We start from the raw sequence: 14319 nt of genomic DNA, 5'->3' as shown, positions 1-14319 counted from the left end.
CTAATCGAAAGCAATGAATAGAGGTGACAAAGTTAAGAAAGCAAATGGCTGCCACAATGTAAATACCAATTTGATATCATATAAAATAATGTATAATTGAGCTAATATTCGCATTTAAAATTAGATTTTACGTAAAATTAAGCTACTAATCTTTATGATATGGGACATAATGAAGTATTAACTATTATATTCTCTGAAATTATTTGTGTAGTAAACGACTTGGTTTCTTGTGCTCTAAAATGTACATTAGGAAACAGCTAAATGGTAAAAGTTACAGATTTTATCTATTTTTGTTTGTCCGTCATGATTTCATATCGGAAACTATTATACTACTACTGTTTTAGTTGATATGTTTCATAAACAATTAATTAAAAATATTAAAATAGAATTTTGTTGAAGCGGCTACATACACCATCATATTTTTATAAATTTCTAAAACATAAAAAATTATCTTAACAAATTATTATTACTATTGGATTTATCAACAATGTTAATAGTTTTTGGCTGCCACAGGCTTGAACAGGCCAGTGTGGGGACAACTGCTAAATTATTTTTCTATACGTGAAAGTATATAAATCACTCATTAATTTATTCAAATTATGTTGTACTAGATAAAAGAGTTTTTTAGATATTATTATAGAATCCATTTTTATTTTTTGCAAAGAAATAAAATAAATTGATAAAACTCTGAAGGTGCTAGCGTGCGGCTAGGTATGGCCACAGTATTTTTGTTGTATATGTAAATATAATTACTGCTAAAACAAAACATTTACCTGATTTTGTTTAAACAATTCTATTAACATTACAAAATCTGCAACTTTCGATTTATAATTATTATATAACATGTCATATAATTATACAACAACCACGAATTATTGTGCTAGGGTTCACGAGATATGTGTGTGTGACGCAAACATACAGTTTTGAAAACTGACTTAATTTAATATGATCTTGAATATAGGCCGTGACTTTTTTATACATTAAAACTTAGGCAAGTTGAGAGGCGCGGTGGGACAATATGACACAACACATTGCCCCCTTGGCAAAGCGGACTTACTTTTGAAAAATACCGTTACTACTAGCATTGTTTTCAAATGTTTATATGAAGTGCATGGTAAATTTATATAACTAATATTACAGCTGAAACATTCTTTATGTTTTACCAAAAACCGTAGAGGAACAGGGGAGCATAATTTATTAAACAAATCGACACTTACACACTTGATATCTCTTCATACACTTTGCCAAAGGGGTTGTCCAAATATTATATGCTCTACATTCCGAAACGTATTCATTTCATAGTATTATTCCATCGAAGTACTGGCGACACGTGACATCACTACTATCAAACTAATAACATGATTTAAGTAAACATGATTCTTAAAACGAATATCACTTAAAATCAACTATCAATAAACTAAATTAAACATAAAAAATAAATATATACAAATGAGTATCACTATGGTTTTATGGCAACTTTTTCGCCCGCTAATACGTGTTATATGTCACATTGACATTGATATAACAAAGTGTCAAAGCTACTTTGACGTTGACAAAACGAAGTGTCAAAATGTATTTTTAGTTATTATAATAATCGATGGAAAGTAAACCCAACAGTCTCAGAGAATAGATAAAAGCCAGCCAAAGGTTACTGCCGCTTTTTAAATGTATTGTAATATTTTGTAAACGGCAACACTGGATAAGTAAGGTTATCTTTTATTCTTGTCATCGTGTGTGCAAGCTAACACTGGTGTCCGATTTTATTCAGCTACGATGAATCATAAAACACGTAGCACGTCGTTGCCACACGTCCTAATTTTTCTACACGATGCGTACACGATATGTGAAAAAGAGACAGCATGTGGACGTTAACGTACTACGTGTTTGTTCTTCTGTTCGGTCTTCAGCACCTCTAGTGGCAAATCCAATCGCGATATCTCTTTCTTAAGTCTGTTGAGTGTTTACTACCAACGTTGTTTTCGTGTTTTTAATATGCTGCGTGCTGTGTACGGGCGTCGTTGTAGTGTTACAGTGAGAGGCGTATAGTATTTAGACAAACTGTTAGCATTTTTTCGAATGTGTTCGTAATGACGTGGTCGCCGGAATCAAGGTATTTGCCATTGCCAATTAAATAAATATAGAAATAAAAAAAAATTGAAAATAAATTATGTAAAAAGAAAATATAACACTACTTCTATGGTATAAAAAAAATATTAAGTGGAATATCTTATGTTATGATGTACTAAAATTTGAGCAATTAAGGAAATACATAGAAAAATAAATATAATTATGGAGATGACAAACTTATGAGATGAGAATCTTGTTACTGCCAGGATATGTTTGGTTATCAGCCAGCAGTTTGTCTGAGCACTATATTGACCCTCCTATCTATACATAGTGTGGTAACTAAACAACTAACACTAAGGCACTAGACTAAAGTTTGACAGGTGACAACGTCAGATTGTGACAGGTTGACAAATGAAAATAATAAAAAAAAAGTTTTTTTTATAAATTATTTCTTCCACGGGCTAATTCATTAAATGTATTTAAATGGCCACTTCATGGACGCAACTGCGTTAAAATGTCCGAGTGAAATAAAGCTATTTTACCAAGCCCTAATTATTTTTTTATCTTAAAACCTAAGTACAGTTAACAGCATATCAACCTACACATATTCAATGCAAACTCGCCGCTGTTACCGCGCCGTAGGGTTGATAATGCACTTGATGCGCTGTTGACTGTACCTATGTATGTATAGAACTTGTGTGCAAGAAAATATACCTATATACATATATATTAAGTGTAAAGATTCGGTAGCTTACTTCGGCTTACTACCGCAAAGCAAAAACCTAACGAGGGGGCCCTTTTAAAAAAGGTTAAAATCAACTTGAAACTTCGTATAAAGGATTTACCCAAGGTACCGTCTTATAATCTTATCACTGCGTGTGTATATCGATATTTTGATACACCCTGAACATAATAAATCGTTCAAAGTCGAAAATGTCATTAAACATTGTCAACGTTTCTCACTATCTGTCACAATTTGACAATGTCAAATATCGAAATGACATGCTTTAAGCTTCGGCTTCGTTCGCGTTCACGTCGCTGTCTATAGCTGGGAGGTTGTCTATGACCGCCTTGATTGACTCCACTACGTTATTGTTACTCGTACTGGGTACCGGCGTATCGGAACAGGTATTCCCATTATTATTATTAACCGAAGTAACAGCTTCGTTGTTATTACCAGAACTGGTATGTGGACTTGTGACTGTTATAGGAACATTTGTGCCCATGACGTAATCGCTTAAGGTATCCGTACTCATACTAGGTACGATACTAGGTACGTTATTAATACCGCTGGTACCAGCCACATTGTTCTCGCCTAACTCGTCATAATTCGGCGGCATTTCGACGTTGTTTCTCGCTTCTTCGTCCACATTGTTGTTTTGGCCGTTCAAACCGTCTCTACTTAAATACTCCGGCGGTGGTCCATACAGTTTATACCTCATAGCCTCCGTGTACGGGGGCGGCCTGACGGAGCCATCCGGGAGAACGGGATAATTCTCGAAATTGGCGCCTAAAAGTCGTATAGTCCTACCATTTAAAGTATAAGTATCGTTCGAATTCAGCCTGACGAAGTCTAGATCGTCTATGTCGATCTCAGCAACGTTGGGTGTGTCAGGCCGTCGGTCGTTCGAAGATCTCCGTCCGAACTTCGGGATGCTGAGCTGGAATCTCCCTAATTGTAAGGTAAATGGTCTCTGGCGCTCACCGATTCGGTCCATCACCCGCTCGAGTGTGTTCCGGCGGAGGGCGCGCCGTCTGAAGAATTCCACTGGTGTTGCCATGCTGCAAACAACATTTTGAAAGTTGCATTTTGGGTGTGAGATTTTATTTATTTATTATTACCTGGGGAACCACCACAAAATAACGGCTTTCATACAGCGGCTCCAAAAGTTGTAAAATACATGCATCCAACCTTCCGAATATCAACACCGCGATCTAGTCTCATCAATTCAACTATTAGCGCCATCTCTCCATATTATTTCGAACTATTTTAAGCTTTATTATGGCTATTTTAAGCTGTGTCAACTTTGCGTTATTGGTGTTTATTTTGTGGCGTGGTAGATGACGCTACATTGAAAATGATTATATTTTAACATATTATATATTTGACGACCTCGGTGGCGCAATGGTAAAGTTCTTGCCACTGAACCGAGAGGTCCCGGGTTCGAACCCCGGTCGGGTCACGATGGAAAATGATCTTTTTCTGATTGGCCCGGGTGTTTAGATTGCATGTTTATCTAAATATGTATTTGTTATAAAATATAGTATCGTTGAGTTAGTATCTCCAAGTCTCGAACTTTGGGGCTATATCAATCTGTGTGATTTTTCCCAATATTAACGAGACAAAATTATTAACGAGAAACCAGTGAGAAATATGTGAGTTAAGGCAAGGTTAACCAAGTGTGGTTATTGACTAGAATAAGACCAGAATAAGACTATTCTATAAGCTCCCGTGAATGTCGTAAGTGACGGACGACTATGGGATATTAACAGCCTTGACAGCTTATAGCCAACAAGAGTATTCTCAAAGAGAGTTGCCGCAGGCAGTCGTAAAATAACAAACGAATCTACAAAATTTAATTTACGTGTACGGGTTTAAAGGTGTCATAGCCACGAATGCAACGGAATTGCAAACATCACACATTTGTTATATTACACCTTTAGACAGCTCGAAGACCGTGCGATATGAGCGGCTTACGGCAGCTGAGGAAGTAACCAAACACTGAAAAGAGGTGGATATTTACCTATTGAGCTCCCTCCCACACTGGGATCCCTCGGGACTGGTGAAGTAGAACTCAGAGTCGATGTACGCCTGTCTCGCCGGGGAGCTGGACAGCGAGGGGGGCCGGACTGCTTGCATCTCCACTTCCAGGCACTCGCTCGGGACCTGTTCGCCAAAATGGCTCATTTAAATAAAGAGATGAAAAAAAATCTGGAGTCGAGCGGGAATTGAACCTGATTTTTTCACCTCCTTACGTTTTCAACATACAATGTTATCATTAGAGAGTAGTAATAGTTATATGTTTATCGAAAATACATAAGCTTTCTATTTTATAAAGCATGTGTGATATTCATATAGCCTTGGCAGCTGATAGGCAACAACCAGATTATTAAAGAGAGCAGACGTCAGGCAAGCGCCGGTCATAAAATAAGAGCCAAATCTAAAATATGCATAATCTGTAATAAAAATCTGAAACAATGCAGCTGGATTTTAAGTTAATTCAAAGTTTGCTGTTGTTTAAAATCCATTAAAAATATTCAACCATCGCAACAACTTCTGTCAATAAGTAATCTCTCCATAAAGGCAATGTTCAATGTAATTTTCGCTGGATTATAATTTACTTTCTCCCAAGGACTCCAATGGATGCACACCTTAAATAGACTGTCCTATTGGATACAAGGGTCAATCTATATATATATAAAACTCTTGCGTTACTGAGTGACTGACTGACTGACTGACAGACAACGTACAGCCGAAACTACTGGGCGTAGGAAGCTGAAATTTAGTGTGTAGCTTCCTAGGACAATGTAGGGGAGCACTAAGAAGGGTATTCCTGAAATACCCACGGAAAACCGATTTTTACTCACGTACGAAGTCGTGGGCAAAAGCTAGCATTGTATAAAAACTGAATTAAAATTGTCAGTGAATTAATATCAGTGAAATTTAAATTAAAAATTATAAAGTGACTATGAAATTTTCAGCGCTGCCTGACATAGACGCGTCAGCTGCAGAAGCTGCCTATCTATTATTTAATTCAATAAATAAATAACGACCTCGGTGGCGCAGTGGTGAAGCGCTTGCGTCTGAACCGAGATGCAAGCGCCTTGGCCCGGGTCTTGGATGTTTATCTATATATGTATTTGTTATAAAATATTGTATCGTTGAGTTAGTATCCCATAACACAAGTCTCGAACTTACTTTGGGGCTAGCTCAATCTGTGTGATTTGTTCAAATATATTTTAACTAAGCACCAACCTGTCGGTACCGCGAGGAGAATATCTCGGAGAGTCTCCCGAGCCCGAACCCCGCGTCCGGAGAGTTGGGCGCCTCCACCGCGCACTACAACACGTCGTAACAGGAATATATACTATGTTTCACATGTTTCTCGTCATCATTTTAAGTTAGGAATAACAAGGCTAGAAGATATAATTATGAGAAAAAAATATTTTCATAATTTAAAGAAGTTTCATAATCTAGTCAAAAATGATGATGAGAAACATAAGATATTCTTATGAGAAACATAAGGATATCTTATGTTTGATTACATTAAGGCTAGAAAAATATATGAGACAAGTTTTTCATGGTTTTAAATAGTCTCTAGTTTCAGTCTAGTTTCAGTCAAAATGATGATGAGAAACATAAGAATATGTTATCATTTTGAGATGTTGGAATTGGGCGCCTCGAGGAATAATAGCGATGTGTTTCTCACAAATATTTTTACAGCTTTAGTTACAGAATAGAATGGAATATGCAATCATTCGTATGAAATGGTGATAACAAAGTTAGTGAGGATGTGTGTGTGTGTGTGTGTGTGTGTGAGAGTTGCTGACCTGCAAGGGGCCCCTGGAGGGAGAGCGCGCGGCGGGCTCCAGCAGCCGCGCCGCCTCGTAGCACGGCGGGAAGCGGTGCGGCTGCCGGCGCATCATATTTATATGTTATTTGTAGTCTAACAAGCAAGTCGGTTATCCGAAAGTTGGACCATTTTTCTCGCTAAGTTTTGTATAGTAACCGGCGACCCGTGCCGGCATCGGCTTACCATTATTGTTTCTTACATTTTATTTTTCTAATAGTAGAACGAAGTACACGATCAAAAAGTATACAAAAAAAAACAAACTTCCCAGGGTGAATTTTTATGCAATATACATTCACGACACTGAACAACTTTTCGTGAGGGGGCAAACTGATCCATAAATTTTCGTATAAAATATCGTATTCGTATAAATCATCTATATGTGAAACATCACACTCAGCATTCAACTGCTTCATGTTTCACAGTAAAATAAATGTATTAAAAAAAACTTGTAACATATGCGCCAGTACGCACCTGTCCACACTCGGCGTGGCGGCGCGCGCGCTCGGCCGCCGCGTAGCTGCGCAGCGCCGCGCGCTTCATGTGCATCTTGCAGATCGCCGACACCAGCAGCACCACCGCTATCATGAAGATCAGCGCGCACGCTGTTTGGGCAATCAATCCATTTTATTTTATAAAACAACGTGAAACATTTAAATACATTAATAAAATAAATAAAAATAATGCAGCGAAACGTATTCACTGTCCAACTCACCGGTGACGGTATAAATGGTGGATTGTATGAAGCCGTAGTCGTCGGGCGCGTGTCTGTCCTCCGGGGGGAGGGGGAAGTCGTCGAACGTTGCTGCAACAACGTCAGCTTGATATATAAATGAATAAAACAAATGTAATCATACGTAAATAATAAATAAATGAGTAAATGTATAGGAATAAATGATACAGCAGCTGCGTGCACAGTGACGTGTGTAGTGTGTAGTGTGTAGTGTGTAGTGTGTAGTGTGTAGTGCTCACCGTGCGCGCGCGAGTAGCGCGGGTGCTCGTCGCAGCAGCGCGGCTGCGTGCACAGTGACGTGTGTAGTGTGTAGTGTGTAGTGCTCACCGTGCGCGCGCGAGTAGCGCGGGTGCTCGTCGCAGCAGCGCGGCTGCGTGCACAGTGACGTGTGTAGTGTGTAGTGTGTAGTGCTCACCGTGCGCGCGCGAGTAGCGCGGGTGCTCGTCGCAGCAGCGCGGCTGCGTGCACAGTGACGTGTGTAGTGTGTAGTGTGTAGTGCTCACCGTGCGCGCGCGAGTAGCGCGGGTGCTCGTCGCAGCAGCGCGGCTGCGTGCACAGTGACGTGTGTAGTGTGTAGTGTGTAGTGCTCACCGTGCGCGCGCGAGTAGCGCGGGTGCTCGTCGCAGCAGCGCGGCTGCGTGCACAGTGACGTGTGTAGTGTGTAGTGTGTAGTGCTCACCGTGCGCGCGCGAGTAGCGCGGGTGCTCGTCGCAGCAGCGCGGCTGCGTGCACAGTGACGTGTGTAGTGTGTAGTGTGTAGTGCTCACCGTGCGCGCGCGAGTAGCGCGGGTGCTCGTCGCAGCAGCGCGGCTGCGTGCACAGTGACGTGTGTAGTGTGTAGTGTGTAGTGCTCACCGTGCGCGCGCGAGTAGCGCGGGTGCTCGTCGCAGCAGCGCGGCTGCGTGCACAGCGCGGCGCGCGGCGCGCAGCACGCGGCCGCGGGAACGCAGCGCCCGCTCGAGCAGTTCAGCTTGTCCGGGCCTGGTGTGGACGAAGATCATTCATTTGCAAAAGACATAGGTATATTTCGATTTGCTTGAAGCATCATAATAAACATGAAGTACATTTTCCGACGTCTCTCCTCTCATAAATTCGTGTAGCTTTAGTGGAAACACTATTCAATGGATTAAGATTGCTTCCCTACTAGACTTGATAAAATATTGTCTAGGATCCCAACCTCAAAATAACGCGGGCGAAGTCACTGACACCTATGTTAGTTGACCGAGCGAGCGAAGTCTACAAGTCAACTTGGGGCAAAAATACATTTTTTGTATGTATGTAGTATATGTCAATAGAATTTTTAAGTTCGTGTGGCATAAAAATCGGTTGAGTCGTTTTTGAAATATTGACAAGTTTGTAAACACAGTGACTGACCGGCGCAGGGCGGCGCGCGACACAGCGCCGCCGCCTCGTCCTCCGCGCGCACGCAGTCGGCGCGGCCGTCGCACACGTACGCGGGCAGCACGCACCGCTGTCCGCACGAGAACGCGCCGCGCGCGCATTGCTTCGACGCTGACAACGACATGTTTATATTTCAATGGATTTGTCATACATGTGACACATGCTACGTCGGCGTAAGACGAAAGAGATTAACTAATTCGGCCGAACTGGCATGGTCTCGATAGCTTAATGGTCGAGAGCACTGTCCCGGATAGACTGGGGCCCGGGTTCGATACCCGCTCGATTCCAGAACTTTTTTCATCTCATTATTATTAAAAAACGAAAAAATATTTATATTCTTTCTTTACTCATTTTCAGTTTATCCTACCACTTGTTGTTTTTCACAGTGGTATGTTAAAAAAAGGTTCAACTTATTAGTCACTTTTAGTACTTTCATTTTATTTCATGACGACCTGTTATTGACTTTTTTGATTTTTATGTGTTTACCTATTGTTATTTTAACAGCTGTTGGTCTTCCTTTAATAAAAAATAAAAACAATACATAGAAAACATCCTTATGCTTGATATTACATAATCAACTTATAACATACAAATCCCAATAAAACAGGGTTATCATTAATGTCAAAAGGAAAAATATACCAAGCGAACAATATTGTTCAAAAGATTTTGAATTTTACTAAATATAAAGAGTTAGATTACAAAATGTTTTGCAGCGTATTTCTATATCACAATTCACAACTAGTTGAAATAAAAATCCATAAACCAAATATCATTTAAAACTTCAAAACAACGAAAAAAGGGTACACCCTAATATGATTGTCACTATTATTGCTGTGGGCTCTGACCAAACCGGTTTGAACCGGTACTCACCGGCGGTCTGGACCAGTATGTACTTGCTCTGGCTGAAGGGCGGCGCGGAGCACATGTAGCGGCCGCTGTCGGCCGCCGTCAGGTTCAGCTTCACCAGCTTGCTGCGGTGAGGCAGCTCCGGCACTGGTAGTAGGGGCTGCGGGCTGGAACAAAATATTAAAGTGAAAAAGAGGCAGTGAGGAGCAAGGGATATGTGACAAAGGTAGCTTCCTCTCTCTCTTCTGGCCTTCCTCAGCAATAGACCATCGGAGCCTAAGCTTTCTTACTTTTTCTCCTTCACACAGTCCTTAGTTATACGTACACCATTGGCAAACAGGCCTCCATGATGGCAAGTAGTCACCGCAGCTTATGAACGCATGCAACACACACGAGAGTTCTCGATAAAAATTACCGTACCTCCCTCCGTCAGTCCCGTTGTCTGGCACGAAATTCCACACATAGTCCCGCTTCGAGATGTCTCCTCGGAGTTCACACAGCAGCGTGAGGTTGTCGTGGAGTCTCCGCACGATCACCTCCGTGTACTCCACCTCACCAGGACTGTACAGGTAGAGGGACGCAGGTGTTGGGAGTTCGCAGATGCCTGGAGAGAAATTCAGTTATGTTGATTGATCAACGAAGCACAGCAAGGATGGAACAAGTGATTCAGACGATGGTTCATAGAAATTCTTCAACAGCATTAACCGGCCAAGTGCGTGACGGGCCACGCACAGTACGGTGTAGTACTATTATCAGATTAATTACTCTCCTAGATTTACTCCCCCTTCTCTAGTGAAAGAAATTTCCGAAATTCACCTATCGATAAGTAGCAGCCTACTCAAAGTACTGCAAGTTATATATAGTCTGTAGTCGAACGGATAATTAAATAAGCCCCACCCACACTCTGCTTAACATGTGCGCCGCGTCAGCAATAGAACAAAACTTGCAATTTTCATTTTGGTACCTGTCTCCTACATGATCCTCTTTGAGAATGCTATTGTTGCCTATCACCTGCCAAAGCTATGTGTCTCTTAGTCGTATCATAAGACATCCACGAGAGGACTTCGAGTGGTCCTATTCTAGGCAATTTGTTTGATACACTGAAAATAGGGTAGAAAAGAGACTTCATGTATAAAATCGAAGAGTAAGAAAAGTGAGACTTCATGGGATAAATTCTGCCATTAATTCGACATTTTAATTTCTAAATTCTGCTACTCATTCAACATTTTAATTTCTGAAGTTATTGGGTAATGTTGCGTGTGATAAACAAACCTTACATTGACGACCTTGATTTGATGACTTGACGTTCAAAGCGCGTAAGGATTAAAATGATTCTTACAGATAATGCGCATGATTCATCCCACTTCCTACTAATCTCACTCGCTAATTGCATAATATTATGGTGCCGTGTGGTGCCGCCCTAGAATAGGATCACTCCATATCCTTCCGTGAATGTTCGCGGTGAGACACATAGCCTGTGTCTCTTAGATGCGTCGTATAGTCAACAGCACATCAAGCTACCCTGCATGAAGTTCTATGAAACTTAAATAGCAGCGAGTTTGCAATGAATTTGAGTAGGTTGAAGTGCTGTTGACTGTACGACACACTGCATACAACATAAACACAACAGCTGATTGCATTAGAAATTGACGTCAGGCAGGCAGCAGGTTGTTGAAAATGAAGTCTACTGCCGACTTTACTAAACAAATACAATTATTTTATGATTCTATCTGTAGTAATGTCCCACTGCTGGGCAAAAACCTCCCCAATCTCATTCCACATTGGTTTTCCAAATGAAATAAAAATGAAACCATGTGTCATCCAAAAGTAAAAGTGTTTGTAGGCAAATATTTTTGTTTATTTAAACTTGACCATGCTAAAACCACACAAAAACAAATGGCCATAAACCCAGGACATCCAGATAGTGGCATGTCGGCCACTTCACCATTAAGAAAACAAGCACACACAAACATAATCAGATCCACCTGTTTACAGTCTCATGACACAACTATTCAGTGTCTTCCTTTGATCATTATGCATTACTCATTAAATTGTTAGACTAATCTTTACTCGAGATAAATATGTGATGTCATAAAACAATTGCTTAATAGCTGCTGTTTTGGCTGCTTCCTCGCAAAGTGCCCCTTTCGCAAAAAAGGGACATTGCGACCAGGGCACATTAAGAGGATTTTGAAAATTTTGTGATGAAGCAGTTTTGGAGTTTGCTCGCATGGAAATTATGAAAAAGGCTGGTGTAAACCGAATGCTGATGCATCACATAAGCACAGCTATACCACTTTGCAATGCAATGCAACCAGCCAAAAATCCATACAATAAACATGTATTATTTATGATTCTGTATTACATACTTCCAGTTTATTTATTTGTAAGTATCATAGCTTGTACATATCACGTCAGTAAGTATTCCAGGTACTTTGATGCTCTTGAAATTACAAGGTAACCTAATATCATTTGTAAAACTCTGAAGGGCATCACAAAAGTACCTTGCCCACATGTTCTACCAGTCTCTCAAACACATAATAATGTATTGTTAAAATAGGTAAATATAAATAAAATCTGCAATATGATTTTTTCAAGTTAAAAAATATTAAAAATCAAGTTTTGATGTTGAAAACAGTTTTTAGTTAATTTACACTTGTAATAATTTGAGTGTATCCTTACTGTTTGCAGTTCTGGTTTCTCTTCCACTGAATGAGATTTTACATATATAGTTTTCTATATAAATATTACAAGAAGAGTAGCACAAAAGTGAAAGGATATTCTATGGAGTTAAAATCCGTTAGGCAGGAATCTCCCTAACATTTTGGATGTTTGAAATCAAGTTCTCATACCAAGACTACACAAGTTTGCAAAAGAATTCAAATCATTAATGTAATTAAGCCGTGTCTATATAAATTATCAGATTTTATGGGCTCTAAGACCAACCAAGGCCCTAAAAATTAATAAAACTAACAAAGTTTGCGTATGCATGTCAAATAACAACCACTGTTTTTATCAAGTTTTAATGAATATCAAGACAAATTAGTAGTACTTACATGTATGTGATATGATTAAAAAGGTAATTGTACTCAAAAATACGTTTAAAACACACGAAAACATTTTTATTTACTTTTTTATCAACAATAGCCTATTGACAAGATACGGACGACGCCATATTTGCTATTTAATATTTTCTTTTCAATCAGGGTTACCAGCTTAATATAAAGTTAGGTAAATAATAATGTCCTCTTCATTCATTTCATAGTTAGTAGGCAAGACAATAACGTAAGGCAATAGGCACAGCCTACCCGCAGGTAGAAGGGGAGGACAGGATAATAGGCAATGCAACAGTTTATCTATATGTCAGTGTCCGATGTATGCTTAGAGTAGGTATAGAATGAATGGTTGTATGACAATTCAAATGATATTGTAGCGGCTAGACGGATTTGTAGACAAATTAGCCCCACCTTATAATCCAAACTTAGACTGCATTCCATTTTCTTATTCGCATATTTCGTGTACTGGCACGATGAACGAATCAATATTTACACTTATGACCTAAATCTTACAGTAACCGGTTTTTTCAAAATCTTACAATATGCAGATGATATAACCATATTCTCTCGCGGATCCAACTTTCAGGATCTAAATAATCGTTTAAACTCTGCCCTATTTTATTTAAATGACTGGTTGGATAGTCATGGTTTGTCTTTATCTACCAGTAAATGCTCTGTTGTTATTTCCAGTCGCAAAAGAAAAAGGGGGGAATCCCCTTAACTTAGCTGTTTTTAGGTGTTTATCTCGACTCCAAAATGTCTGGGGTTCATCACTTAGATTATGTAGTTAAAAAAGCTGAAAAGGGAATTAACACTCTTCGAGCAGTTTCAGGTGTTAGTTGGGGATCTCACCCCTATAGCCAACTTCTTCTCTACAGGGCTATAGTCCTTAGTCACTTTGACTATGGATCTTTCCTATTAGAACCATGTAGCAAGATACAAGGTTGGACAGACTGCAGGCAAAATATCTGCGTAAAATCACTGGCTCAATGAAATCGGCCCCAGCCTTAGCCCTTCAGGTTGAGTGTCTGGAGTCCCCACTTCATCTCCGGAGACAACTCTTAGATGATCGTTTTTTCTATAGAGCTATTCAATACTCATCTCATCCTCTTATTAAAATTCTATACTCAATTCTCCAATTCCTACCAACTTCCTCTTATTGGACAAACAAACCTCTTCCTCCCCTTGTTAAAAGCCTATTAAAATATAAAGACCTCCTCTGTCCAGTTAAACAGTCTGTGGGTAACCCACTTTTTCATATTATGTATGAGGCCATAATTTTTCATCCGTATGTCTTACTTAATATAGATAAAGGATCACTAGACGCGAACAGGGAATTCAATAGGGTAATAGGTATAGCTATTTGGATCCCCAAATTCAAAATTATCCTAAATTTTAAATGTCCTCCACAATGTACAGTATTTTCTGGCGAATCTATTACCTTATTAGAAGCAGCATCCTTTGTGCAATCTCACAAACTCAACAAGTCACTGATTCTTTCAGACTGCAAAAGCAGTCTTCGTGATATAATAAAACTCCGTTTTCATGCCAAGGACAACTTTCCTATTTCTCTTAGGACACGAGAAATTTTATACAAATGCCATCTTGATGGTGTGGCGTGCCCACATATAATATCTATACATAT

The 14319-nt window shown here is 39.6% G+C and overlaps 1 protein-coding gene across 1 annotated transcript; it reads right to left on the bottom strand.

The window, feature by feature from the left end:
- Positions 1 to 428: 428 nt before the first annotated feature.
- LOC128681766 (uncharacterized) lies at positions 429 to 12814 on the bottom strand. Its single transcript, XM_053765926.2, has 11 exons — positions 12675 to 12814; positions 10039 to 10222; positions 9643 to 9785; positions 8746 to 8883; positions 8227 to 8352; positions 7354 to 7443; positions 7113 to 7243; positions 6619 to 6699; positions 6044 to 6127; positions 4812 to 4954; positions 429 to 3849 (listed from the first exon to the last, which is right to left on the bottom strand). The coding sequence occupies exons 1-11, from the start codon at positions 12736 to 12738 to the stop codon at positions 3075 to 3077; spliced, it is 1959 nt and encodes a 652-aa protein (XP_053621901.1). The 5' UTR covers positions 12739 to 12814; the 3' UTR covers positions 429 to 3074.
- Positions 12815 to 14319: the final 1505 nt, after the last annotated feature.

Source organism: Plodia interpunctella, chromosome 28 (assembly GCF_027563975.2).
Source record: "Plodia interpunctella isolate USDA-ARS_2022_Savannah chromosome 28, ilPloInte3.2, whole genome shotgun sequence".
Taxonomy (NCBI): Eukaryota; Metazoa; Arthropoda; class Insecta; order Lepidoptera; family Pyralidae; genus Plodia; species Plodia interpunctella.
The sequence above is the reverse complement of the archived record's forward strand: the minus strand, read 5'-3'. Positions and strand labels throughout refer to the sequence as shown.